At 42.8% G+C, this 27,060-nt stretch overlaps 2 protein-coding genes across 3 annotated transcripts in view; one reads left to right on the plus strand and one right to left on the minus strand.

Moving 5' to 3' along the window:
- tax1bp1a (Tax1 (human T-cell leukemia virus type I) binding protein 1a) overlaps positions 1-9,959 on the plus strand; it is a 19,530-nt gene extending 9,571 nt beyond the window's left edge. For both annotated transcript variants that reach the window (XM_068332275.1, XM_068332276.1), the window contains exons 6-17: positions 575-723; positions 1,256-1,346; positions 1,461-1,646; positions 1,786-2,037; positions 2,150-2,341; positions 2,470-2,542; positions 3,044-3,546; positions 5,898-5,984; positions 6,838-7,024; positions 7,111-7,319; positions 7,835-7,917; positions 8,446-9,959. In XM_068332275.1, coding sequence (XP_068188376.1) covers positions 575-723; positions 1,256-1,346; positions 1,461-1,646; positions 1,786-2,037; positions 2,150-2,341; positions 2,470-2,542; positions 3,044-3,546; positions 5,898-5,984; positions 6,838-7,024; positions 7,111-7,319; positions 7,835-7,917; positions 8,446-8,656 — 2,223 coding nt within the window. In that variant the 3' untranslated portion in view covers positions 8,657-9,959. The remainder of the gene's footprint in view (positions 1-574; positions 724-1,255; positions 1,347-1,460; positions 1,647-1,785; positions 2,038-2,149; positions 2,342-2,469; positions 2,543-3,043; positions 3,547-5,897; positions 5,985-6,837; positions 7,025-7,110; positions 7,320-7,834; positions 7,918-8,445) is intronic.
- An 11-nt stretch (positions 9,960-9,970) lies between these two features.
- On the minus strand, positions 9,971-24,351 carry jazf1a (JAZF zinc finger 1a). Its single transcript, XM_068332277.1, has 5 exons — positions 24,081-24,351; positions 17,454-17,526; positions 15,633-15,829; positions 14,177-14,346; positions 9,971-12,773 (listed from the first exon to the last, which is right to left on the minus strand). The coding sequence occupies exons 1-5, from the start codon at positions 24,193-24,195 to the stop codon at positions 12,597-12,599; spliced, it is 732 nt and encodes a 243-aa protein (XP_068188378.1). The 5' UTR covers positions 24,196-24,351; the 3' UTR covers positions 9,971-12,596.
- Between the last annotated feature and the right edge of the window lie 2,709 nt (positions 24,352-27,060).

A 27,060-nucleotide genomic window follows, 5' to 3' on the forward strand; every position in this document is an offset into this window, starting at 1 on the left:
CAGGAATTTGTCTTTAAGAACAGACCGGATGAGACGGGTTATTCCCACATGTATTTACCACATACTGTTACTGTTAGATCAGTTTGAACTCACATGACTGTCTTGATGGAAAACATGCAGATTTGTATTCATTCAAAGACCCCCATGGGTCATAATGTGGAACTGGAGATTAGTGATTATGGAGAAAAGATGTTACCAATCCCCAGAGGCAAAATTATTACAGCTGCACTGGAAGCTAGCTATAGCGGTGGGATGCAGAGAGGAAATGGAAATATCTCATGAAATATTAACTTATGCAGTTTTGCAAATATTTTTTCAAGTACATATAGAAGTACTTATTACAAAAGCAATTTTTTTTAACTTTGTTAAAAGTCATTTAGACTTTTAACTCATGAAATTACAACTTGCTTTATGCACATGAGATACACAGCTAAAAGTAAATACTGTATATACAATGTAACATCAGTCAAGAGTATTGCATAATCTTGACTTTGTTCAGCGCTGTTTCTCCACTGTGGAGTTCAACACTCCTGCAGTAGCGGCGACTGTCTGTTGCGGCCTCTCTGTCCCGTAGGAGCTGCTGCGCTCGTCGCAGGGCCTGTCAGAGGAGAGGGAGGAGGTGAGGAGGAGGCTGACAGACGCCACGGATCGGGTCCGCCAGCTGGAGGAGGACCTGCTGGGAGTCACCCAGAGAGGCCTGCAAAAGGAGACGGAGCTAGATTGGTGAGTTGTGAAAGAAAGCATGCAACTGTAAATCACCCAAACTCATTCATGTCTACAAGGACATGTCAACAAAAATGACTCTGTTTGAGGAAGATTTCTTGTCTGCCTTCCCCTCAGTTGACATCTTTATCTTTCCACTGGTCTGCATTGGGTGGGAAAAATATTGCAAAAGGCAAATTAAAGCCTCAAAAATAATGATTAATTTGAGTCAAACTATCCATGACGCCATAAAATTTAAATAGACAATTAACAATGGTAGCATTTAGCCCAAAGATGCCGTAGTGCATTTCATGAAGTGCTTCCCGCATCCGCTTTTTTCCTCGGGCCATTTGGATAATTGAGGCAGTCCAGAACTTGGCAACAACCTATTTTAAAATTTTGGGAATTTCTACACACTTAACATGATTTTAAAAAAATCGTTTGAAGCTGTTTAGTTAATAAACAGAATTAGTGTAATATGTGATATGATAATTTTGAGAAATTTATTGGCACAATAAAACCTTTAACAAATGCATTTTTATAATTTTTAAAGTCTACGTGACCGTCTGAAGAAGCTGACAGCAGAGAGAGACAGCCTGGAGAGCCAGCTGAAGAACGAGAAGGATGAGAGAGACCTTTATAAGGTGAGAGAAAGCTCCTAGACACTGACAAGCTACAGACAAATCAATTAGTGCAAAACCTGTCATTGCATCTTTATCATTCTTTCGCATTCTCTCCATTCTGTTTTGTCGGTGTAGGCTCACCTCCGCAGCACCGAGCTGGAGAACACTAAACTGAGTGCAGAGCTGCAGATGCTGAAGGCAGTCGAGTTGAACCGAGAGGTGACCATTGCCCAGTTCCAGGAGGAGCTGGAGAGGCTTCGGGCCTGCGTTGCCCAACGGGACAATCTTGAGAAAGAGCTGCTGGCACATAAGGCCGACAAGGTAGTGTTTGGAATGTTATCAACAAAACTGACAAGATAATCCCTATATAATGAAAATCCTCGAGTGGGAGCACCCATAATTGGTGTCCATATATAATTTATTTTCTTGCTTTATTTCAACTCCTTCTGCATGTTATCAGGCAGAGCTGACCCGTGTACGAGAACACCTCCGGCAGGCAGAGGAGCAACTCCAAGCATCCCGACAGCAGGCGTCCCTGTTGGCTTCAGAGCTCCGTGATTCAGCCAGCGCCCGCGACCACACCATAACCGAGCTATACCGCGCCCGCCTGGAAGCCGACAAGCTCCGTGCCAGCCTAGCTGATGCTCAGACCGAGTGCCAACGTATAGAAAGTCAACTTGACCGTATGAGAAGCACTGCACAGAAGGAAGTGGTAAGTGCTTCCTGATTCTGTTGAATATGAGAGGACAAGCTTCTGCCATTTCTGTTTTCCATGTTTTTTCCCCCCTGAATTTCTTCTTTTTTTAAATGTCCTCATCTTTCAGGGTGTTGGAACCAGTGAGGACGGGATGCCTGACGTGTTAGTGGTGTCAGAGGCGGAGGCCGAGCTGCAGAGGGAGGTGGAGGAGCTCAAGCTGCGTCTCCACATGGCAGCTGAGCACTACAAGGAGAAGTACCGGGAGTGTCAGCGCCTCCGCAGGCAGGTCGCCAAACTGAACACATCTGAATCACATGGGGTGAGTCCTGTTAATACGTCATGTTTTAATATGGTGCTAAAAATAATTATTGCTTGCAGAGCAATTTATACCAAAGCCAGAAGGAATGACATTTGTTGTAAATGTTTTTGTTTTAAAAATTTTGACAGGAGCCAAAGAGAAATGTGTCAACAGAAACAACACAGGAGACACTGACACCTAGTCCGGAGTCACCAACGGGAGGTACACACACACACACACACACGCATTTAAAAAAAATTAAGTTACCCAACTCTCTCCACTTGTGTTCCATTGAATTGCAGTCTAAAAAAAACAGTCATTATTTTGAACATCACACGACTGAAAATGTATCATCAGTTAACAGTATTTCTGTGCAATAACTAACAGAACACAGAAAACACAGACTTGCGTGTCTCTCATTTACGTGACTGGACAGTCTGTCCGGGCTGTTGCTATGGCTGCCGTCACTGGAACTAACAATTGAAATGTCTTTCTCGGAAGTGCAGGAAGTAAAATGAAATGGGAATTGATGAGCTTGGGTAACAGATAGTCATCATGACTGCAACACTCCCAGTGTTGTTTTTTTTTTCTTTTTTCTTATTATTATTACCATACAGAATGAAAACAAAAGTTAACATAATACTAAAAGTTACCTGAATCAAATATTGTGCTGCTGAATATGAAATCCTTTGTGTTGAACATTTGCTTTGTGTGTTTCTACAGGAAATATTGCTGCAGCAGTTCTGCAAGATGCCGTTGAGATGTCAATCAGTGCAGAACAAACTAACAGGGAATCCACACAATCCAATTTATACATCAGCACAGAAACAGAGGAGAGCCAGGGAGAAAAAACACCGGAGGAAAGGGGCATGGTGGGGGTAGGGGAAGACAGCAAGAGAGAAGATAGAGAGACAGAGGAGAAGGACAGTCTCCCAGAGGAGAGCCTGAGGATGACAAGCTGGGTGGAGGTGGAAAATGAAAGGCAGAGTAGCCAAGAGCATGGAGAGGTGGAAATATCAGGGAAGGAGGGATCTGAGGAAGTGAGGGATGTTGTAGAGGAGCAGGTGCTGCCGGAGGTGAAGGGGAGGAGTATGGGGGAGGCAGAGAAGGAACAGACTCGTTCAGTGGAGGCGGAGTTGGCAATGATGGAGGAGAAATGGAGGGAGCAGTGCGCAATCAACGAGACGCTCAAACAGCGATTGGCCAATGAGGAGGAACGATTCAGAGTAAGACACAGTAGCAAAAAATATTGAATTAATTCATATAATGAATTACAATGACGTTAACCCATGACTATGAGATCATCATAGTCATCTCGTCTTAGTTGCTTATCCAAAATATGGGTCCCGGGTAGTGGTGGAGGGTATCCTTACTGGCTACGGACCAGAGGCTGGGTACACTGTCTATTATGTTTATTAAAGCAGAATTCTCTGCCTTTTTTTAAAAAAAAATTCACATATAGTCCAGTTCATATATAATTTGTCAAAAAATGGTAATGAAATGTTAATCCTGTATTTCCTAAAGGCCAGTGTTGTATCTTTCAATAAATTATTATTTATTTACGTCCAAAAAAATGATCCAAAACATAAATATTACATTTATGGTAATTTAAAATTAATTCAACTAATGGTCTGTTTTAAAGAGTCTCATCTTTGCTGACTGGAGTCGAGTGTGTGTAGCTTGAGGCTAATGTTTACTTTAGAGCATTAACATAACCAGTGCATACACAAAACAATGTGTGTGGTACGCGTGTGTGTGTGCGCACAATTCGGTTTGCGCTCTGAGCTCCGCTGTGTGTATGTGGTCCCGCTGCATTTTGCGTGCGAATGTCTGCCAAAGTACCTGCTAGCATTTAATATCCGTGAGTTAGGGTGTGTTTATCGCTGCTGTAAATCAGGCTCTCTCCCGTCTTTGATAGAGTCTCTTTTCCGAGACAAGTGCCTAGGGCCCCCGAGTCTCTCTTAATGGACCTGGAGACTGACAAGAGAGGCAGCCGCGGAACGCCATGCTTTATGGCTGTTTACACCAGCCACCCAGAGGACGGAGCGAGGGAGAAGCATAGCCGGGGAGAGAGGGGGAGAGACATACACCGTTGCAGAATCCCTTCACCTGAACTTAACCCTCAATTGCTGACCCATAAATTTACAAAAAAGGGTGAGAGTGAGAGAAGACAAAGGGAGATGAAAGAATGACGGGACAAGGATTTAAGAGCAAAAAAAGGTAGAATAGACAGGCAGACATGAAGCAGAAAGGGGAACTGGGAGAGGAAGGGATTTGGAACCTTTGTAATGGGATGAAATGAGAGAAGAGCATGTAAACTATCCCACAGGGTCACTGGTGTTAGAAAGTAAGAGATTTACTGCGATCCCCTGGTCTGCATCTTCAGCCCAGGGCACAAATCCTGCTTCTTTGGCGTTTGTTGAGTGTTTTACAGTAAACAACATACATCTAATTCCTCCAGATTAAATAAAACTCAGCTGACCAAATATTATGTTCACTAGCTCGGCTGTGCGTTTGCTTACGTATAATTGCGCCGAGCAGTCGACACAAATCCAGGAGAAATCCAAGCAGAAAGCGAGACAAATCAAAGTAGTGAAGCGAGTACCTTAAACTGTTTTTATAATGGCAATTCAAAGTTATGTAAAAATTTCTTTTAAATAGTTATGTAATGTTGTCTCTTTGGTCTAAATAAGATTAAGTTGTTTTTGAGTCTTTACTTAATTTATTTGATGTATTAAAGGATTTCTCAATAGAACAACTCTATTCCTAAAACCCTAAAAATAAATTTTTGTAAGAACACTCTAATATTCATGCTCCTAATTTCTTCCGTGGGAGATTTTGTTGTTGTTTGTTTTTGGGGAGAGGGGTGTCTTTTACACAACTGGCAACTTACAGGGATGAAAAACATGTGCAGAAATACCAAATATAACGTTCTTTAAAGAAGTTGAATACGTTGAGCTGAAGTGATGCCTCTGACTTATGTAATAGTAATATCTTTGGATCTTGGATTAGTCCTCAATAATACAACTTTTTTTTTTTTTTTAAATTTTGCTCTTGTCTCTTTAATGTCAAACAGTAATGAACCTTTCCAAATTTTAAAGACAGAAAATACATGGATGGAACAATTTGTCTCAAAATAATTGATCTATTATTTGCTGATTAAATATATGTTGTATCTATTTGTTTCTTTGTTAGCAGAATCAAACAGATCCCTTGATGGATTTTTTATGGGGCTTGGTGTGACTGCGTTGTAGAACCCTTTGCATCATGGGGGTGGATCCAGTTAAAGGGACTTGACAATTTAGGACCCCAATGGAAGCTATTCGGATATGGACGGAATTTGGATTATGTTGTAATTTAATTAAGAAAGACTGCAGGGCCTTGGCCGAGGAATGAAATGTTTTGAGTGACCCTCTAGTTGTAAGTTTCTGTTGTGGCTTTTTTTCTGTTCATAACATTCTCAGCCTTTACGTGACAAGCTAAGGAATCGTGTTTGATTATTGGCTTTGCCATGCCGTTGTTGTGACGTCCGTCCTGGTGTCACCGTGCTTCTTTTCCTTTCCTCGTACGTCTGTAGATGCAGATGGCGGAGCGAGCTAGTGAGATGACGGAGCTGAAACACAACCTCGCTCAGGCCCTCAGAGACAAACAGCAGCTGCAGGAGGTAAAGCAGTGTACACTGTTTATACATTGGTTTTCCTTTTATATTTAAGACTGTTTGGGTCTCATCATGAAAGTGAAATAAGTTTGTATTATCAATTTAGAAAATTTGCCTTTGTTTTAAACTATATAAATTAGCATCCTGACCTAAAGGTTCTGACAGCAGAAATGTAAAGGTGATGTAGGCTCTCAGTGGAAGTCCATAGCAGCATTATCACATTCAATTAAGCATGCTTTAGTGCAGTGTAATAAGTCTTTCTGTAACCATTCCTCCCTGTCTCCAGACTCCCCACCACCACCTAATTAATACATCTATACTTGCTTCTTTTGCCTATTGGGTGCAGTGCCATTAGACAGTGCAAATGTCATGCAATGTGTCTGTTTCCCCCATCACAACCCTGGTTTAAATGTTAAACCTGAGAGCAGCGCACTAATGAAGTCATCAAGAGAGGATTTCAAAGAGAGAAATAGCTTAAAGGAAGGAGGGGGTGGCGAAAGCCTCCATCAGCAAAGCAAGGAAAGAGGAAGCCAGAGTCTGACACCCATTACAGTAATGAGTAGGATACTAATGCTCTTGTTTGAGATATAATCACAAAGGGCAGACACAATGTAGAGGAAAACTTAACTCAGTTGGAAACACTTTCTTATGGCGGCCATGAAAAAGTTCTATGAAAATAGTTCCTCAAGGAAGCTGAGTCCCTTTCTCTTCAGACGATGTGATCTCAAGAACGTATTATTATTTACACTGTGACATCCCTTTCAAAGCTAAAAATATCTGTTTAAAAGAGCAAGGTAGAAATTCGGTGTTTATCTCGAGGTCCTGTGACACAATGGGATGGATCTGTTCTCCCTTCCAGGAGCTGCAGCGCTTCGTGACTAAGCAGAGGGAACAGGAAGCTGCTGTGCAGGGCGCTGAGATGAGGCAGACCATGATGCTCCGCTACCCTCTTCCTTATCCTCAGGACCCTTCTCCTCCCCCACTGGTGCCACAGAGGCCTGCGGAGTTGCAGTACGGCAATCCCTACTCCACCCACACCACGAGAGGTGAACGAGATCAGTGCATTTCAAAAGATCTACGTGTTTTGCTGCTGTTTGATCAGGATAATAAAACACTTGTCTCCGTTTCTCAGAATGTGTGGATATTGCTCTGTCTCCGGAGCACATGACCCGTCCTCCGCCTGAGGCCCCACCCTGTGCCCCTCCCTGCGCGCCACCTATCACGCCCCCGAGCCCTGGCCCTCGGGCGCCCGGCTGGGATCAAGAGGTGGTCTGCATCCAACCGTCCCGCACTACGACTCCCCCCGAGAGCACGGAGCATCCACCACAGGAACCGCTGAATGTAAACACATTAAAAAATCAATGCCCTTAAACTTAAACACATCCTGGTATGATGTTCATTAACAAGCAAATAATAGACGATTAAAAGTGCAGTATTTTAGTTTGAAACTTTTTCTGCCCAAGCATTATAATTGATCTCAGTCTCTATTGGTATCGTTTTATCAAACCTTCGCCGTCACACTGATCCTTCTCTGTCCGTCTCCAGAGAACTCGTCCTCGATGTATGATGAGAATTAGTAGCTCGCCCTTAAATTGTGAAGGCCTGAACTCATTTGATTAAAGCGTTAATTAACGTCACTCGCTCAATGCTCCAGAGAAATGAAGACGACAAGGACTCAGAGAGTAATTAGGGGAGATTGTTCAAAGAGACAGACCTGAGATCAGTTTGTTTCTGTCAGGTTGTATCTTTGTACACACAAAATGAAGACGGAGATTTTTTTTTTTGACCAGTGTTTACTGTGTGGTATTTTTGCATGAGTACAAAGCTGAGAATGTGTTTTGGGTCGTGTTTCTTAGGGTGCAGATGAGGCTCAGCGTTCGTGTGATCATCAGTCCCGTCACCATGGTGAAACCAGGAGCAGCTTCTGCTTTGAATCCAGGTACTGTGACTCTTCAACCTCATAGAAATGACTTTTGATTAATTACATTTATATTCAACTACAATGAAAGCATCCTGGTTTCGGTGGTGAGCTAAACGGATCTAAGATGGAAAAGAAAATGACAGATTTGGAAGGTTGTAGTTTTTATAAATGAATTTTCATCTTCTCTAATTGAAATACATAATATGACTAAAAATCAGCCTAAAAGAATCATGACTTTTTTTTTGGGGGGGGGGGGATACATTAATATAATCTTGAATCTTTTCACATAAAGATTTACAACTTGCTGGCTTTACATTTGAAACAACCGGACAAAATGTTTTGTATGTTTTGTATGTACAAAAAATATATCCTAAGTTTCTTATAGTGCCATTATCTGAAAGTTAATACTCGCCTAAAAATCTCCCTCTCTCTCGTTACGTCTGGAAAAGAAAAATAATACAAGGATCAGATCATTTAAAAAAAAAACATTTTTAAACAACACATTTCATAATATTATCACCTGTGCTTTTTATTTTCTGTCTGCAGCACTGACGTGCACCGGCGCTGTCCTCTATGCGAGGTGATCTTCCCGCCTCACTTTGAGCAGCGCAGCTTCGAGCAGCACGTGGAGAGCCACTGGAAGGTCTGCCCCGTCTGCTCCGAGCAGTTTCCCCTCAACTGTCAGCAGCAGCTCTTCGAGAGGCACGTCCTCACGCACTTTGACGGCCATGTGCTCAACTTCGAGCAGATCGAATGAAGGATGTTGAGGGCACATCTAGAATTCTGGCATACTATATTGGTGAATGTATGTTGTCGGCTATTAGCTCATTTTGATGGGGTTTGGTTAAGTTGTCTTGTTAATATACAATCGTGGCATTTTTTTTTTGTTTTTTTTGCAATTTTAACAAAGGTTAGAGATAATATAGTCCACATTTGAAACAAAGCTGAGTTTGTTCGATGGTGTCTGCTCCACCAAGGTCTGACTGATGAGGGTTGCTTTCTCCTGAACCTAGTACAATAATCAGTAACACTTGGGAATAGTGCAATGTTCTGTTTTTAATTATTTTTGCTCATCCCTCTGCATCAAGGGTACTAAGCACCTTGGTAGTGCATGCATCTATTGTGATCACAATTGCAGCTTACAGTTCAAGCTTAAAAAAAAAGAAAAAAAGAGCCAATTGCAGAGGATTGCACCAGATCTCTGAAGAAGACACATTTTAATATATTTATGTCCCTGTTTTTTGTTTTTTTAACTACTGAACCTGTATTTATGAGTCATGTTCTCTTGTGATAAAACAACCGAGACATCTTAATCTTTTAAGTGTCCAACATTCAGAGAGTTCAGAAAGGCGTAAGAGATAAGAAAAATACTTTTGTAAAGTGTAAATACTGTGTGAGATCTGAATATGTGATGTCTTTAAAGATTCATCCGAGTGTGTATATGACATTGGAAGAATGGTGCTGTGGAGATTTTTTTTTTTGGGGGGGGGGGCTTGAATGGGAAGTGACCCAAATGGCGGTACAACCATATGATGTCAGATGGTTTAAACAACAACAGCACTGTTTTCATGTATCTGCACTAAATAAGGCTTTATTCTGAATGTACTGTACATAAATTATGGAGTGACCTGTGAGTTAGTCATGTTGGATTACAGACTAACAGATTAACGGGGGTTCGGTTACATAAAGAAGGCAAGAGACTAAATTACAGATCCTTTTTTTTTTTGTTATGTACTTCCATGTGTTAATATTAGTATTATGGAGAATGTAATTGCTTTGTGTGCAGGTCCACGTCACGAGTAAATGTATCCACAGGGCTCCATTCCACAGCTTGTTTATTTTGACATTTATGGACAATGTTGTCTTCAGGCTTTGAACATTGCACATGCCCAGTAATCACATGGCAGATGTGTGTGTGTGTGTGTGTGTGTGTGTGTGGGTCGGTCATGTGTCCGTTGCCCTTTTGAGTGTCCGGATGATGGCTACAGTGTACTGAAAAGATCTTTATGAATAAAGTAAGCTTGTTGTAATGTCTTTTATTAGGGCAGAAATAACAGCGATCAGTCCGAGCGACAGACCTTTTTTCTTTATTTTTCTTTTTTTTCAGTCATTTCCTGTTTACATTTAAGCAGCTTCTTTTATATAGAAAGACAGTTTGACATCATTTACAAGTTACTCTGCTCAGAACCTGTTGTCCCCCCATAGAAAAAGGAAACATTGGTCTCCACGTTACATACGAAAATATAATTTAAAAGCACTTAACAATAGACACACATTACAATACATTCACTGTACATGGTATATTGAAACCCCTCCCTCATCTCCTCTTGCACACAGCCCCCACTCCTCATCCACATGTGTAATACTGCTATTGGCCCCCGTGAAGAGCTTTCTGTGGTGACTGCGGTGTCTGTGAAACAGGAATGGTTTTATGAGTGTTTGATAAAGCTCCCGAAGGGAGACTCTCAGTCTACATCCATCTCGGGTCTGTCTCTGATCCCAGCCATGGAAATTTCTCAACGCAGACGGGAATGACGCTTGTCTATCACACGTAAACCATTATCAGGATTAGCCTACAGAAGTACACAACAGAACACACACGGGTGTTTGTTCAGGCCATATTTGTGCTTATTTTGTACGGTAAGATCATTGCAAGTACAGTACAGGAGTGTGGTCATTACTACACTAAGAAAAGGCTGTCAAAAGGAAGTAAGGCTTTAATATATGTGCATTAAGCCCCTAAATATATCCAACCGTGCAACAATAAATGGAGAATTGAGTGTCTCAAAGTCAGTAAGAAAAGGTCTCTGCCATGCTAATCCAACAGCAGCATGGAGGACATGAGGGTGTGTGCATATCAGAGGTCACCATGCCCATCAAATGAACGAAAGAGCAAAGGCTCATGCCGTGAACCTTCCACTGATAACAAACATGCGGGACGAGGGAAGTGATGTCATAAATATTTCTTGGCACATGGCTCTGCACCGCACTTAGTTTTTTTTTCTAGAGGCAACGAAAGATTAAAATCTAAGTCAGCTGACAACCTCTGAAGTACATGACACAATGCTGCAAGCCGTCCCGCTTCACAGGAGTCCAAACCAGAGAGCTGGCAGGAACAACATAACGGAGGATCCGGGCGCACGCTCGCGCAGCAGACTACAGCTGAAAACACAGAGACACACAACTGGAATGCTCTTGTCTACATCACACACACACACACACACACACACAGAGACACACACAAATGACAGGTTGTAGATGATACTTGCTTTCAAATACAAATCCGGCCCTCCTCTTACACACCCCGTTTCTCCTGTAACACCACAGAAAGCAGGCATGGAAACATTCCAGGGATGTTCGTCCGCTCAACTGTACAGTTTAGAGGCGCAATGAAAGAGAAAAATCACTGCCATACTTTTTTTTTTTGTGACCTCCATATTGAAACCACTATAAATCCCAACACCCCACCCCCCTCATCAGGCACATGGTATGGTCATTGTTTGGCAGTGAAGAGCTGTTGGCAACAATCATGGAAAAACAAAACAAAGATCTTGGCAACTGGAACACGGTATGATGCTTGACCTGCTTTCGCGATAAGTCTCTGGAACACAGCTCTGGCACTCTGAATGAAGAAACACTGGAGATATGCAATAGATGGATGGTTTTCTGTAGGGATGAAATGTCTAAGATATGGATTACTGGCCTGGGTCGTATTCTAATACGCTCAGCGCTGAGCATCCCTCTCTCATCAACAGTAAAAATATCAGATGATTTAGTGTGAGCGCCAATCTCAAAGGTCTATTGGCTCCTCATCTCGGGGAGGGGGGGGGTGTTGAGAGCCAGCTGTTCGACCTCTGTGGGGTCAAACCTGGCTGTCTTAAAAAAAAAAAAAAAAGAATGAAAGGAACACTTATTGATACATGTATAAAAAACAACAAAACACTGACAAAAATATATAAAATAAAGCTTGAAAATAAAGTGTAACTATTAATGTTCAGTACCGGTCAAAGGTTTGGACACAGCTTCCTGAGGTGTGCCCAAACTTTGGACCAGCGCTGGTGTATGCTCATGAATACTTTTATATATTTTATGTACACATACATATCAGTCGTTTATATATCAATATATCTATATAAAGTATAACTTAACTCTCTCGCTTAAATCCCCTGGAGCTACTGTGAAGGCACAGATCTAAGTTCAGCAAACTCTCTGCAGCTAACGGGAAGGGAGTGTAATGAACTACTGAAATTAGATCAGCACTAATTCGACTTCACCCCGCTCAGGGGAAAAAGGGGCAGGGCTTGGTTGCACTTCCTATTTCACGTCTTCGTTTACATTTCCTCTCTTTTCTTTCTTATTGTTTGTTTTTTGTCTTTTCTTTCTGTTGTTTTCTTTTTACAGTTAGCACCTTATGAAAGTCAAATAATAGAAAAAAAATCATATGATAGCATATATACGAATGTGCAAATGTACAACATTAAAAATACTACAAAGATACTTTTTCTTCCAAAAATAAGAGTGATAGAAAATAATAATGCAATACAAACAAAAATGTAAAACAAAATATAAATTTAAATGAAAACCACTTAAAGCATGCACTTGATCCTCTAGTGTGTGGGATGGGTTTAAAGGGAGTCAGGTAGGGACAAGTAAGGACAGGGCTGTTTGGGGTCTCTGACCAGGTGGAACCACAGGCCCTAGCCTTGAATCTTGCGCAAGATCTCCGTGGAGACGGGTGGGTGGAAGTTGATGGTGTGGTGTCTCAGGCCCTGCGAGGTCTTGTAGCTCTTGCCACAGCGACACTTGAAGGGTTTCCTCACACGGATCTGTGTGCGGTGGCCGTTCTTGGCGTGATACTTGATGCCGTTCACATTCTGAAAAGATGGGATGATTTAGTAAAGTTTTCACCAATCTAATGATTCCACTGGTTGGCTTATCTTAACACAAGGACAGGAAAACAGCAGGCGAGTACATCTAAATGTTATATCTTCCACATCTCTACAAGACTTCCAAGTTATCACAGGGAAACAAAAGGGGAGAGCAAATGGTTAAGCATCCTCCAAAATCACTCATTTCTAAGTTTGCACTATTTTTTTGCATGGATTCAAAAGGAGATTTAACATGTTGTTAAAAGTGTGAATTCTGGCAGGCTTTGTTACTTTAGGACAGATCGAGGCTATGGTTTTTCTAGTCTTCATGGAAATCTGGGCTGACCAGTGGCTAACATGAAAGGATGGTACTCGCTCAAGCCAATGAGAAAATTCCGATGGGGAAGAAAAAAACAAACACCTAAAAAAAAATAAAATTTAAGTTTAATCTTCTGGGTCGAGTTCTTGAGTACTTTGTTCCCTTCTCAGCTATTTTTACAAGAACAAAACCCATGGTTCACCAATGTGAAACAAAAAGAGTCATAATCGACTTTGTTTGCTCTTGGAGGAGTCACTTTTTGTTTGTTGAAGTACTGCAAGTGGCCACCGGGCAAAATCTGAAATGAGCACACACACCGGTGATGGATGAAGTTCTACTTAAACATTCATGATCAACACGAATGAGGACTTTTAACCTGAGCAGGCATTTTATTTTTGGATTTTGTGTACCTTGGTGCAACCGTCTGTTCACTTCACACGCTCACATCTAACAATCACATGTCAGAACCTCAGAGACAGAATGTACAATTTGTAGGCCTGAATATCTACAATTATGTGACACAGCTTTAAATTTTAGCATTTATTCATTTGCTTTTACATTATTTTGTAGAATTCCAGCTAGCATTTTTGGTAATAGCTTCACTACACTTCACTGACGCTTGAGATTTCTAGATTAAACAGTAACTTTTAAAGATATTACACAACTGCCTAGTATCCTGAAGCTGACTAGTCGGGTCAGATCAACAAACAAGATTCCAGTAAAAAGATGAGAAAGTTAGTCTGAATAACACATCCAGACTCATTCAGATCAAAAACAAATATGGCTTCACAGTGTGTCACTGTCTCAGTCAAAGACTTTTCCCACAGTGTCCATTAGTTCAAGAGCAGGGACAACGAGCTGAAGGAGATTTTTTGTTATTAGCTGTAATAAAATAAAACCAAAACAAATAGACCATGATATATTTATCACGTCCTCTAATCAAGACACTCTGGATTTATAACGTGATAGCCAAACATTCTGTTCAGACATGTGACAATGAGACAAAAGCTCCAGTGTGGACTTCATCAGAAAATATAAAACCTCGTGTCCTGTGGCCGCGTAGCTGGGACTGATTCTGGTTCAGCCTTACCTTGTATCTCTTCTTACAGCCGGGGACGGGGCAGGCGAATGGTTTCTCCTCTCCCCCATTCATGCACATGGAGCTGAGGATGGACTCAGAGCTGATGGCACTTTCTGTGGTCCATGACTCGTCACTATCCGACTCCTCATAGTCTACCTCCTCCTCATCATACTCACTGCCTGGAGGCATGACGGAGACAGGCAGAACGAAAAAATGTGCTAGTCATTCCAGATGAAATATGAACGAGGACATACCCAATAGAATAACAACGGCCTGGGAATTCACCCAGCAGAGAGATCTTTGACTTCCTTATTAATAGTTTTACAGATGTAGCTTCTGGTTTTTGAACATTTACCAACTCTCACGTCACTGAAAAGCACTTCAACAAAACAGCGATGCTGTGCGAGGGAGAGTGTGTGTGTGTGTTTGTGTGAGTGTGTGGGTGTGTGTACGTGTGATTGCTTCTATGAATGCTTTTGAGTCACAATGCAGGGGTTGGCATACAGAAAGAGATCATTAAGTGGGAGTGATCCCCATGGCTCAGCCTGGAAAAAGTGCTTTGCAAACTGCAGAACATTTTCCATTCACATGCATGTACACTCTAACACACACACACACACACACACACGCACACACACACATACATAGAGGACCAATGACCCCCCCCCAACCCACCACCACCACCTCACAGGAAATGCTGCACCTCAGCATGAGGAAATGGATGGCACCCTGGCACATGTCAAAAGAAGGCATGTGAGTGTGTTTGTGTGTGTGTGTGTGTGTGTGTGTGTGTGTGTGTGTGCGTGTGTGCACAAGTGCTGGCGCATAAGCCCAGACCTAACACTACGTTTGGAACCATTTGGGCTGGAATTAGACATCTGCTTCTGGGCTGTGCAGCACACGTCCCCTTGGGAACACACAGCGTGACAGCTGCTATGTAATTAGCAGAGTGTTGACTGGTCTGCTCACTGCGGGGGCCTCCGAACCCAACGCACAAACAACACGCAAACAACACGCACGCTCACATGTGCAAACACACATAAGCGCTCTGTGGTCGGAGCATGTGACTCTTTTCCACTCTGGAAATGTTCAGGATCCAAACATTTTGAGGAAACAACATTTGTTTTGGTTAATTGGGAATCGTACGCAGTTTACACTCCTGTGTGAAAGTTTTTTTTAAATGTGTGTGTTGTGTCGTCAGGTACGAAACGAGCTGCGTTGCCATTACGTTACAAACATCTTCATTTACTCGTCTCTACGCTGTAAATTTGATGAATGAAGCTCGCGGTGATACGTCCTCAAGTGTGGGACTTTTTCTGTCGTCGCCAGTAGTGATAATTTTGGATTAGTCAGTTTCACCACCCAACCCCCACTCACTCGACAAGTGTAAGCAATTCACCTTTCTTCATCTAAGGCTCACATTTCAACACACACACACACGCACACACACACACACCTGTCGTACCTGTAGGTGTACTGCTGCGGAAGGAGGATGAAGGGGTGATTGGGGGTGTCACGGGAGGCGTGAGGTTACCGCTGGTGTGGCGAGGAGGCGTGGCCGTGCTGTTCCTGGACACTCCGCCAGTGATGGACAGGGACAGTTTGGGCGTGGCCTTCTTCTTCATCGTCTCCTGCTCCCGGCGCGCTGCATCTGTCATGAACCTGTTGACAACAGGGGAAGGTGGAGTCAGTGACGAGAACCCGTCTTCTCTATTACATCCAAAACAATTTAACAACAACAAAACCCCCCCCACACACACACACACACAAGTTGTAGCATGTTATGAAGGGAGGTGATGCCAACATATTTTTCTTTAAATAGAATTATATGTTCTGGAAATACCCAGTGTATTTGATTCCTTCCTGAGTTCTTCTATTTTTGTGTGTATCGTATCAAATGAAATGCAACACCAAACTAAAACACAATCAGTTTGAGCGATAAATATATATACTGAATCAAAGGGGTTATTTAACACCTAAATCACTAGAGAGTAAACAAAACAAAAAAATCTAAACCCTAACAAACGGCATTCAGAAGTGTTAGCGGTTGGATTCAACTCACTCAGGCTTAAATCAATCATATCATAACTTTTCAGAAGCGGCTGAGGAAGAAAGTGATGAAATACATCTGTCAAAGGAATGTTACAAAACCTTTTCTAATATTGTTAGATTTATAAATCCAAACTAAAGCACGTTATCCTCACATGGGGGAAGGCTTGGAAAAATAGTGATACTTCCTAGAAGTGGATAACGTTCAACATTTCTCCAAGAGAACAATAATGGCTTATTCAGGAAGTCACAAATGAACCAAAGAAACCAAAAAAAAAAATCATTTATTATATAATTTTTAATCCAATTGCTTTTGCTAAAATAAAAAATGTTTGAACATCGAATGGTTTAGTACTAGAAACATCAAAATACAACAAATCAATTCTACTTCACAGACTTTTCTAGACAGAGAATCAGATCTTGTAATACGTTGACAATGTGACAACGCAAACATTCCAGAAATGGCAAACGCGACTGAGAAACGAAACCCTTAGCAGACATTCTGAACGACTCTCACCACTCACTTTTTTTTTTCCTTCGTACAATTATTATAAACTGTAGTTAGCCGTGGAAAAAAAAGCATTAACTACAGTATTCTTTACCTTCATTCCTTCCAACTTTCTACGATGCAATTTATTGCTATATAGGGAACATTTAAGGTTTCAACTCATATAATTATGGCTGTTCTGTACAAAGAAGTCTGAGGTTTGAGAAGACACGAGCTGTTGAAGGAACTGCCTCTTAAACCATACAGCATCACATACATCACGACATCGTACGGTGAGTGTAAACGACATTTACAACCGTGCTACTTCAACTAATACCACAGAAAACAAACCCTCAACCGCTCGCCCTGCTTTATTGTTATCTCTGTCAGTGTTGTGTCTCGGTGTGTTTTAAGTGGACATGGAAGTGGAACGTGACATGTCGGTTCACCGCAAGAAAACACATGCATGTCGTGATCCTGAAACGGCGCCTCTGTTTGCAGCGCCTGAGTCAAGACTGATTGTCTTGTGCGGTTCCCTTCGCTGGTCTGTGGATGCGTCATCGCTTTGTCTATGGGAAGAAATAACTCATTTTGTACTGTTCTCCACAAGCCACATGTGCTCACACACAACACACTCCACACAAACAGACACACACACACACACACACATCCAGGCACACAGAGACACAGACAGATGGAGCAATGCTGCCCTCTATGGACATTTTGGGATTTGTGCGGAAATGCATGTACCTGTTGATGTAGCTTAAGGCCAGATAGGTGGGCTGCTGCTGTTCCTGCTTCTCCAGGACCCTGGGATCAGTGTCTGAGGAAAAAAAGAGAGAAAAAGAGAGGGGGGGGACAGAAAGGGAGAGAGAGATTCAAATGAATCATTGCCATCTCTGAAGGGAAAAAGTTGTGTGATTACTTGTCGAAAGAAACTGACTCATACATCTATTCTTCTTGCCAGACTGGCTGATAGATTGCTGGATGTGTTGTCACACTGTGTTCTCTGTGTTACTCCGTGATGTGTGAGAGAGCCAGCAGATAATTTCATAAGTGGGGCATTATTACATCAGCTCCAAGCCCTCCGCAATTTACTACTAATGCCTTTCCCAAAGTGACCGGCTGCTGCTTAATCATCACCAGAGTCCGAATGTGGTGAGAAGACATTTGAGATATTTGAGAGTGAAAGAGCCGCCCCGGCCGCGCTGAATGTACACTGTGTTTTAGCTGAAACACACACACACACACTTTTTTCCAGTTCACTTACTTTGTTGGTCACACTACAGTAGGCAACTTCCACCGCCTGAGGGGAGCAATGTTAACGCCAACCCAACCCACTGGAAAACACGGGGCCAAGTGTGTATGAAGAAAACCCCCCCCCCAAACACTCTAGGTGGGCACATGTGTGTGAAATACAACTGCCATCAAGAGTTTGGAAATTTTGACATCGATTAAAACAAGTAGGTTTACCCACACGGTAAACATGGCTATTGTGTCTGCGTATTTAATTGCTGTTTTCTTTTTAATGGGTGACAGACGGAGGGAAATTCAGGTCCCCAAACTAGAACATTTCTGTGAAACGATTAATAACACAATTCCTTGACACTCCCTCACAACCATAAGTGTGTCTTTGCAGGTCTGCCTTGGCTCCTTTAGGTTTTCACACCTCATAATCAAAAAAGAATGCAGGTTTCCCACAGCGCAGCAAAACAAGGAAGCTCAGCAAAGGCGACAACATCCAGGGGGGGAAATGCACGCTGCTGGCGTCATGTGGATCAGGGTTCTACACCACTAGACAGACAGTCATAAGACACGACAATCAAGTTTTACCTTTTGGAAGATCCCTGGGTTTTTTTTTCAAAATGTACCCATTCGTCTTTACCTGTCATCACACTATTGACACAGTATAATACAGCACATACTGCTTTAACTGGGCTGAGAAAGAGTGAAACTGGCTCTACTGTTGATCAACTTAAATTGTTTCCAAGGAAGTTTCATCAATACGACCAAATGTCCTCAAACGGTGAAGTAACAGACTCCAAGATCTGATTTAGAGTCACGCGGCACTCAAGTCACTTCAACAGTTGGCTACGATATTTATTACAAAACAGCTGCAAATGGTGATTGTTTCAATTACTGATTAATCTGATTTTTAGGATTAAACATTGAATCATTTGGTCTTTATAATGCAAGACATTGTGAAAATCTCAACTCCAGCATTCAAGTATCTATGTAAAATATCTGGATTTACATAGATAAAACACATATGTTGTTAGATACATAGTTTTATATTATTCTGCCTTAATAATATAAAACACCTGAAAGGAGAAACAGAATGGCTGAAAGTCACTTTTTTCACTATCTTTGGATAAAAAAAACAATCTTGAATTGAACTGATTGACAATAAGAGTCCTTTTTAGTTATGTTCGAGTCAACTCACCAATCAATCAATTTAAAAGGTAATCTGTTGATCATGTTACCATTTATGATTACTGAGTATTGATTGTGAGCCAGATATGCCCAGGAGCAGCATAAACACAGAGGTACTCAGTTAAATGTGTGACAGCTAGATATTAATAACAGAAGTAAAACTGTCATCGTTCATAATTTGGGAAGAGCTTGGAGCTCAATTTAAGATGTGGTAAATAAGTGTGTGTGTGTGTGTGTCTGTGTGTGTGTGTCTGTGTGTGTACAAGGGGGGAGGTGGGGTGTTGGTGGAAATGGAGTAAGCCAGGTGCAGAGAGAGGTGCAGTAAATGTTGACCGACTTTACGACTTCCACTCACCAAGGACAGGAAGCCAGCACACTGCTGGTCCTTCTCACACACACACACACACACACACACACACACACACACACACACACACACACACACACACCTACAGCTGCATGAATATCAATTGGCATTGATTTAAATTACATGTAGCTGCTCTACTGCGCATTGACAGCCTCCTGTGTGTTTTTCTCTATACAACTGAACATCTGAGACAGGTCAGGGTCCTCAGGGTCTATAAATATCCCCATAATTAACATTCCTGTCATTAAAAGCAGCAACCAATCCTCGGCCCGCTGCACCAACTTCACCGCAGACGTCCATCACTGGCCGGCGGTCCGCGGCTGCCCCCTGCTGGCCGCGCACTGCGCGCGTCGACCCACATGTTGGAGCACATGTATACATGCCTGTGTGTCTATGCCTTGAAACCAAGACAAGAATGCGTGGCTTGTTTTGCAGAGAGCTAATTAAGCCACAGAGAGCTTTTAACGTGTTTTTAGAGCAGCAGGCAACCGGATGGAGGGAGTGGAGAGGAAGAGGAGAAGGAGCAGGGGGGTAGGTGGGGGAAAAGCCAAACTTCTCTATAATTATACTTCGCAGGGCTTGGTGGGGCACTCGGGGCCTACGACTTGTAGACAAACTGTGTAACTGTGCGTACCCGTGCGTATTTGTCGAGTAAAAAGAGAGGGTCTACAGTGTCCATGTGTGCACAAATACATTCCCATTCCCCATGTTACACCTCTGGGAAACAATCTGCATCATGACATTGATAGATCAGATTACATCAGTCAGCGAAAAAGTTAAACAGTCATGAAGGAAACAATTAGTGACCCAAATGTCTCAATTGTGGCTGATCGGTTGCATAAAAAACATTTCATCAAATAGAAGTCAGAACCACCACGGTTTAGGAGGATTCATTCTCATCAGTCAATGACATTAGTATGCATAAAAATATGATTCAGTTTAAGAGCTTTTAGTTAGATATATGTGACCTATGGAGATTAACGACTGTCTTATCTCTCGCTACTGAGAGTCAAGTTAGAGACATTAAAGAAGTAGGAGGGCATCAATCATCCATGTATATCAGCGGGAGATGGTATCAGTCCTGTTTGATTTGTTTGGCTGCTACAGCTCCGGTCTGACAGCGTCTCCAGTAACCAGTTTACTTATTTGTGCATTGCAAATTCATATCTCACACACAGAAGAAGGTGACTTTGTTGAGGGACACAGATGCCCTCCCTTCTAATGAATTCACCATAACCTTCATCATGGCTGCACCTGATTGAAAATGGCACGAGTTTTAATTTAATTTAAAATGTAATTTTTTAAATTTAATTTAATATACTGTTTTGATCCCCAAAGGGAAATTAATGGAAGGGAAATTAAAAGGGAAATTAAAATTTGGATAAAGGTGTAAAAATACACATACAGTATCTCAAAAAAACAATTATGAGATGCGTCGCCCACGCAGATAAGGTGTGAAACTTCAACGACGCCTTCCGTAATGCAAACGGGCAATTTTCATAATACCACAATAGCTCTGTAATTATTACCTGCCCTTTTAATAGTTGGCGCCTTTGTTTGTTCACAAGAGATCTCAGGAGAGTCAATGGATTTTGTGTATGGTTGGATCTTGGCCCAAGGACGAGTTGATTTCATTCTGTGGTGGATTTCGGTTCAGAGACAGTCTCATTTTTCCACCTCAACGTTGTGAGACGGAGCTTTTTTCTTTTTTTTCTTTTTTTAAAACATTTTGCTGAAATCAGCCACAGCTGAGAGAGAATGCATATTCAGTATCTGGTGACTGGTGACAAAGAGGTTTCTGATAGTTTGAGAATTAGGGGCTATTACTTGATTTGGCATGAGAAAGATGTGAGTTTGGTCATCATGGCGACATCTACAAGTGTGCAATGACTAATTATAATGATGCATTAACAATCACAGAACACCTCACATGAAACTTTTATTGTTAAAGGGAGGTTTATCAGGCTGACCCTAATTTTGATAATACAAAAAAAAAATTGCAATACCATACTGTGTTTGCTTTTTCTTTGAACCATAACTGCTAAAGGAAGTAGAGCCAAATTTTTATCTGTGGGCTCATGAGGTCATCTTAAAATGTTACTGCTGCTTAATTATCTGCATGCTTCACCAGAGTCAACGGCATGACGACACAAAACTGACCGGACTTTGTTGAACCAAAATTTAAAAAAAAAAAAAGGCATCTGTAAGTTAAGCATAGAAATTTGGGATGATGCTGTTCACACAGCACTGATTTCCTCTTCCCTCCTAGAAACGTCCGCTCTCCCTCACTACTTCCCCTCTATGAGGTAATAGGCAGGTATGTGTCTGTGCAGGTGAGAACACAGCTCCGCTCTGCCGTGCACACTGCACGCAGACGGAGGCTGACATCATTGCATTCCTAAGAGCTTACCTACAGTGACCACACAAAGCCTTGGTCAACAACCAGACACGGTTTACATGACCCATTTCCTCTTGAATCATAACAAAGCAGGTATGCCATTGATGGGCAGCTTTCCTTTCTTCTGGGATGAGGTAAGACCAAATTTTCTCACGGAAGTGGTTGCTACATCTTCATGTGGTTTGTTTGCTGACTCTTCAAATAATTGGCTACCAGTTGAAGAAGGGGCAGAACAAAAACTCGACTGTTCTCGGCCACGCGGTGCATGATCGGTCTGTCCACTAGAGGGCAGCATAGTCTAAAGCAAAGCTCATTGAGTGCAATTTCTGCAGCATGATCTGAGACCCACTGACTCACTTCTCAACACGTCACGTCTGCTGGTAGCACAAACCTGATGTCTAATCTGATCTTATTGCTATGCAGGCTTCCACCCATTCACGACTGCAATAGGGAGTCAGAGTGAAATTACACTACTCCTCTCTTCCAGCTTTTCGACAATCTCATCTCAATCCCTCCATCTGCCATCTGATCACTGCAGTAACTGATCTGTGAGGACTATTGATTGGAATATGTGCACTCTCCACGCCGCTGACGATGAGCAGAAGCCAACAGAAAGGCAACTCATTAGTCCGAGTGATCTGACTGCTAAACCGTTCTGCCTGGCTCACGGTTAGGGTTAAAGGTCATATAGCCAGATGGGGCACAAATTCATTCAATGTGAGGTCTTGACTGCATAAATGAAAAGCCTAAATTTGGTTATTAGCCGAGTGTCGGTCAGGTTTTGGACCTTTAAATGTAATTACTGGTTGGCCTATGGGAACATCAGCACTGACACAACCCATGGTTTTACGTCATTTCCAAACCATGCACCATAATGGCAGAACAAACAGCCGTCACTACATACGCTGCTAACATAGATTTAATCCCCTTTACATGATGTGACATCACATGCCGGGTGTCCGCATCACAGCTGGCATTTCATGAGCAGTCTTTGTTAGCCAGGCTGCAGGTGTGCAATAAGAACCAATATACTACCCCAACCCCTTTAGAGACAGCCAGTTGCCATGGAGACTGCATCAATGAGACATCCATTCTACCCCCTCACCCCCACCTCATCACTTGCCTCATACAGCCTCTTGAGTTTGGATACATGCCACAAATAATGATTAGCTTAACTTGATTATGGAGTGTTTTGGTGGTCTTCTATAGGCCTAGTGGGGAGTTATGCGTAAACCTTCAGTGGGTATTATTGGTTATATCCAAATGATAATGGCGAGAAGCAGGATACACCCGTGATCGGTAGAAACCACAACCTCATTGCAGTGAGGAGACAAGCTATCAACTGCATTATGCCTACTATATGACTGCATGTGGCACATCCATTCATAAATGTATATAATGCTCAATGCATCTATACTATTAATATAGAACTCATATTAAATGAGGCACCACTTATGGCCTTATTGCTTCCAATTTATCTCATATTTCAGGGTACATTGGGTTTCAGTCTCCACATGCCAGCTGATCATCAGTGTTTACCGCAAAGAGAGGCTTTGGTGTCAGATGAAAATCTAATAAACGGTGCAACAAGTTGAAGCCTGTGCACGCAAGAAGGAAATCGCATCTGTTCCCCTGAACGCCTGCCACAACTTTAACACGTAAGGTGTAAAAATCGTAATTAGCACCCGCATTGTAAATAAGGACGCCGAGAAGGTGAGATGTTGAGGTAATAGAAGCGACAGACATTCTGACAGCTCCAATCCACAAACGATGCGAGCGGCGCCCGGCAGCTCCGCGTCGGGGCCTTTGGGGCAGGACGGACCGTTTCCTCTGCGTGTTAGCCGAGAAACCGCTGCCCGGCCGGAATGCTACACCTATGAGAACTCCGCGGCCCGCGTAGTCGACTTACCGCTGCAAAAAAAATAAAAAATAAAAAAATAAAAAGGTACCTATCGGGGGTTAGTGTAAAAATAAAACAAAAGGGACACTTCCCTCCCAAAGAAACGGTGTTCCCGGAACGGAACCTAAAGTCAGGAAGCTAAAGGGCTCTCGCTGCCTCGACCGACACCGACCAGCAGGAATAGCGGAATGCGCTGAGAGTCTGAACGCTTCCAGCTAGCTAGGGCGCTAGCTAGCAGCAGCTAGCCGCCTAGCCCCGTCTGCTTCCGGCCCGACTCACCGATGTGATTGTCCTCGATGTGGACGATGAGCTCCGCCAGAGACTCGAACTGGAGACCGCAGCCCCCGAACCTGCAGGAATTGGAGAAGAAAGAAGCGGCGGCGATGCCCGTCATGACTTCGGCGCTAGAGCACCAGGTGGAGAGAGAGAGGGGAAGCCGGGGTGGTGAACGAGGGAGGAGGAGGCAGAGTCTTCGGGTACGGGGGTAGGAGCGCCGCAGAGCGCGGAGCGGTGAGGCAGACACCGGACGGCCAGACAGGACAGCGGCGGACGCAGCTGGGAGGCAGGCGGGACGGCGGGGGCTGGGGTGGGGGTAGGGCTGGATAGTGGCGGCTGACGTCACGACCTGGCTACCTGTTGGGATCTGAGCCCCTGAGGCGCTGCGATGACATTGATGAGTCAAGTCTTCATCAAATGAGCCATCCAGCACTGCTTTTACGCACAACACCAATTCATATATTTTCCATATATATTTATATCAAGCAATCAGGATTTCTGCAGTATATTCGTATGCAGTCAGAGATGTGTGAAGTTCATTCATCATCTTCGAACCCGCGTTTTCCGCCTGAGTGGGTCGCGGGGTGCTGGAGCCTATCCCAGCATACTGGGGTTGTGAGGCAGTGCACCGCGGAGCCACATGGAGACACAGACAAACACGCAAACACTCACACCTACGGACAATTTGGAAGGCGCAATCCACCTGAAGTGGATGTTTTTAATTATATGATCATTTATAGTCTCTTGTAGTACACCTTCCACATTAATTGTCCATTATTCATTCATTCATCAATCTATTTTCTATAATAGTTTGTCCTTTGCAGGGGCACAGGAGGACTGACCTTGAATGAGGAGCACCTTGCGCAGGTCTTAGATTATTATATCTACACCCATAAAGGTAGATAGAGTCAAAGCTTCATGTTATATTGCATTGATTGAATTATGGGACGGGTGGGTAGCGCTGTCGCCGCACAGCAAGGCGGTTCCGGGTTTGTGTCCTGCTCTGTGCGGATTTTACATATTCTCCCCGTGTCAGCGTGGGTTCTCTTTGGGTTGTCCGGCTTCCTCCAAACCTCCAAAAACATGTGCTTCAGGTTAATTGGCTGTTCCAAATTGCCCGTAGTAAGTGAGTGTGAGACATGCATGGTTGTCTGTCTTTGTGTGGCTCCGCGGTGCACTGGTGTCGCTCCGAAGTTTGCCCCGCCTCACGCCCTAAGACAGCTGGGATATTCTCCAGCTCTCCGTGACCCGCTACAATGGATAAAGCGGTTCGGAAGATGAATGAATGAATGAATTATGGGAGAAAAGGAAAGCATGCATACCTAATAAGTGACTCTGGGTCTGAGTTTGAACCCAGAGACCTTCTTGCTATGATGCAACAGTAATGACCATTGTGTCTCTGCCTCACTCACAGTCATCTTGAATACCCAAATAAAGCATATGAGGAATATGAATCACAAATTCCCAAGTGTATCTATGTTTTTGTTACTGTAGATTGTGGTAAAGTGCATCTTTGTTCCTCGCGGTTAATGCGTTCCAGGAACCACACGTGATTAACGAATTCTGCGATAGAACAACAAACCATTTATCTCATTATTTATGGTAATTTAAACATTTATGAACCCTCCCCATACTGATATTAAACCACCCCTTATCTGTATTACCTTTTCCCACACTCTTATCGACTGTTTAAAGCACTTTTGTGTCTCACGGAAGTCCGAGACTCATGGAACATAGCGCACTTCCGGATGCCGTCAGCCAATAGAAAGTGCGTACGGTATCACGTGACTGCCTACCAAAAACCCGCGATGAGGTGGTATCGCGAGCGTTGATGCGTGAATGCGCGGGGGCACACTGTATTTCTCATATTGTGTAGATGGAATCTGGAGGAAGAACAATGCTTCCTTTGATCAGAGTCACATATTGGTTGCTCCTAATAATCATCCAGAAGTGGGACCTATGCTGGCAATCTTCATTCTTCTTTTCATTGACATGGTAAATAGTTGCTGACTTTTTTCCCTCCATATATTAATTGATTCACTTTGTGCTCAATAAAGGTGTCTCCTACTGTCCTCCTACTCCTAGTTTGTATTGAAATACTTACACAATACCTTCAAAATGTGCAATATTGATTCAATTATTGCCTTTAACGGGGTGGAGCCAACATTTGAAATGTTTATAAAACCTGTCAGTGTTTTAGCATGAAACTACGTCAAACCAGAAAATTAGTCTTTGTTTGTTTTAACTTGTCCTTATTTCTTTTTCCATTACTGGTACGGCCCAAATATTCTAAATAAATGGGTATTATAGTGCAAGCCTACATGTAGAGTTATCTGTGAGTGTGTGTGTCAGTGTTTAGTTAAAGCTGTTGCATAGCATTGAAACTACATCTATTACATCAATAAAGTTAATAAATTAATGCTGTAACGGGACACTGGTGAGGAGCGGAATTTGCAGTGTGTTTGTGTGTGTGCGTGTGTGTGATTCCTGGAGAGAGGAAAACGTTCTTAAATCACCTGGTTAATCAGGGCCGGCTGGTCTGTGTTGGGCCTGTTAATCAAGCGTTAAAATGTCCTGTCATAAACCACTGGCCAGTGACTTCAGCAAACAGCCTTAACCTGGGAACGCATTTGCCTTTTCTAACTGTCCTCTATCTGTCCAGCCATGCGAAGCACACAGACAAAAACTTTTAATAAACTCAAATTAACCCCCTCAAGTAACTATCGGTCCAAACAGACACTGACACAAACAACATGACATCACTGCCATCCACCGTCTCAATGTACACTACAGAAGTCCAGTGACTTCATCGGCTTAACACAGATGTTCTCTCTTACACACAAGTGCCTAGACACACACTCCACATAAACACAGTCATTACACACACGTGGTGTATCAGAACTGTGACAGTGACGCAGTTCCTGACACCATTACGTAAAGGAGAAGTGGTAGCATGTGTTGTGAAAAGCGAGAGTGGGAGAGA

Source organism: Antennarius striatus, chromosome 14 (genome assembly GCF_040054535.1).
Source record: "Antennarius striatus isolate MH-2024 chromosome 14, ASM4005453v1, whole genome shotgun sequence".
NCBI lineage: Eukaryota > Metazoa > Chordata > Actinopteri > Lophiiformes > Antennariidae > Antennarius > Antennarius striatus.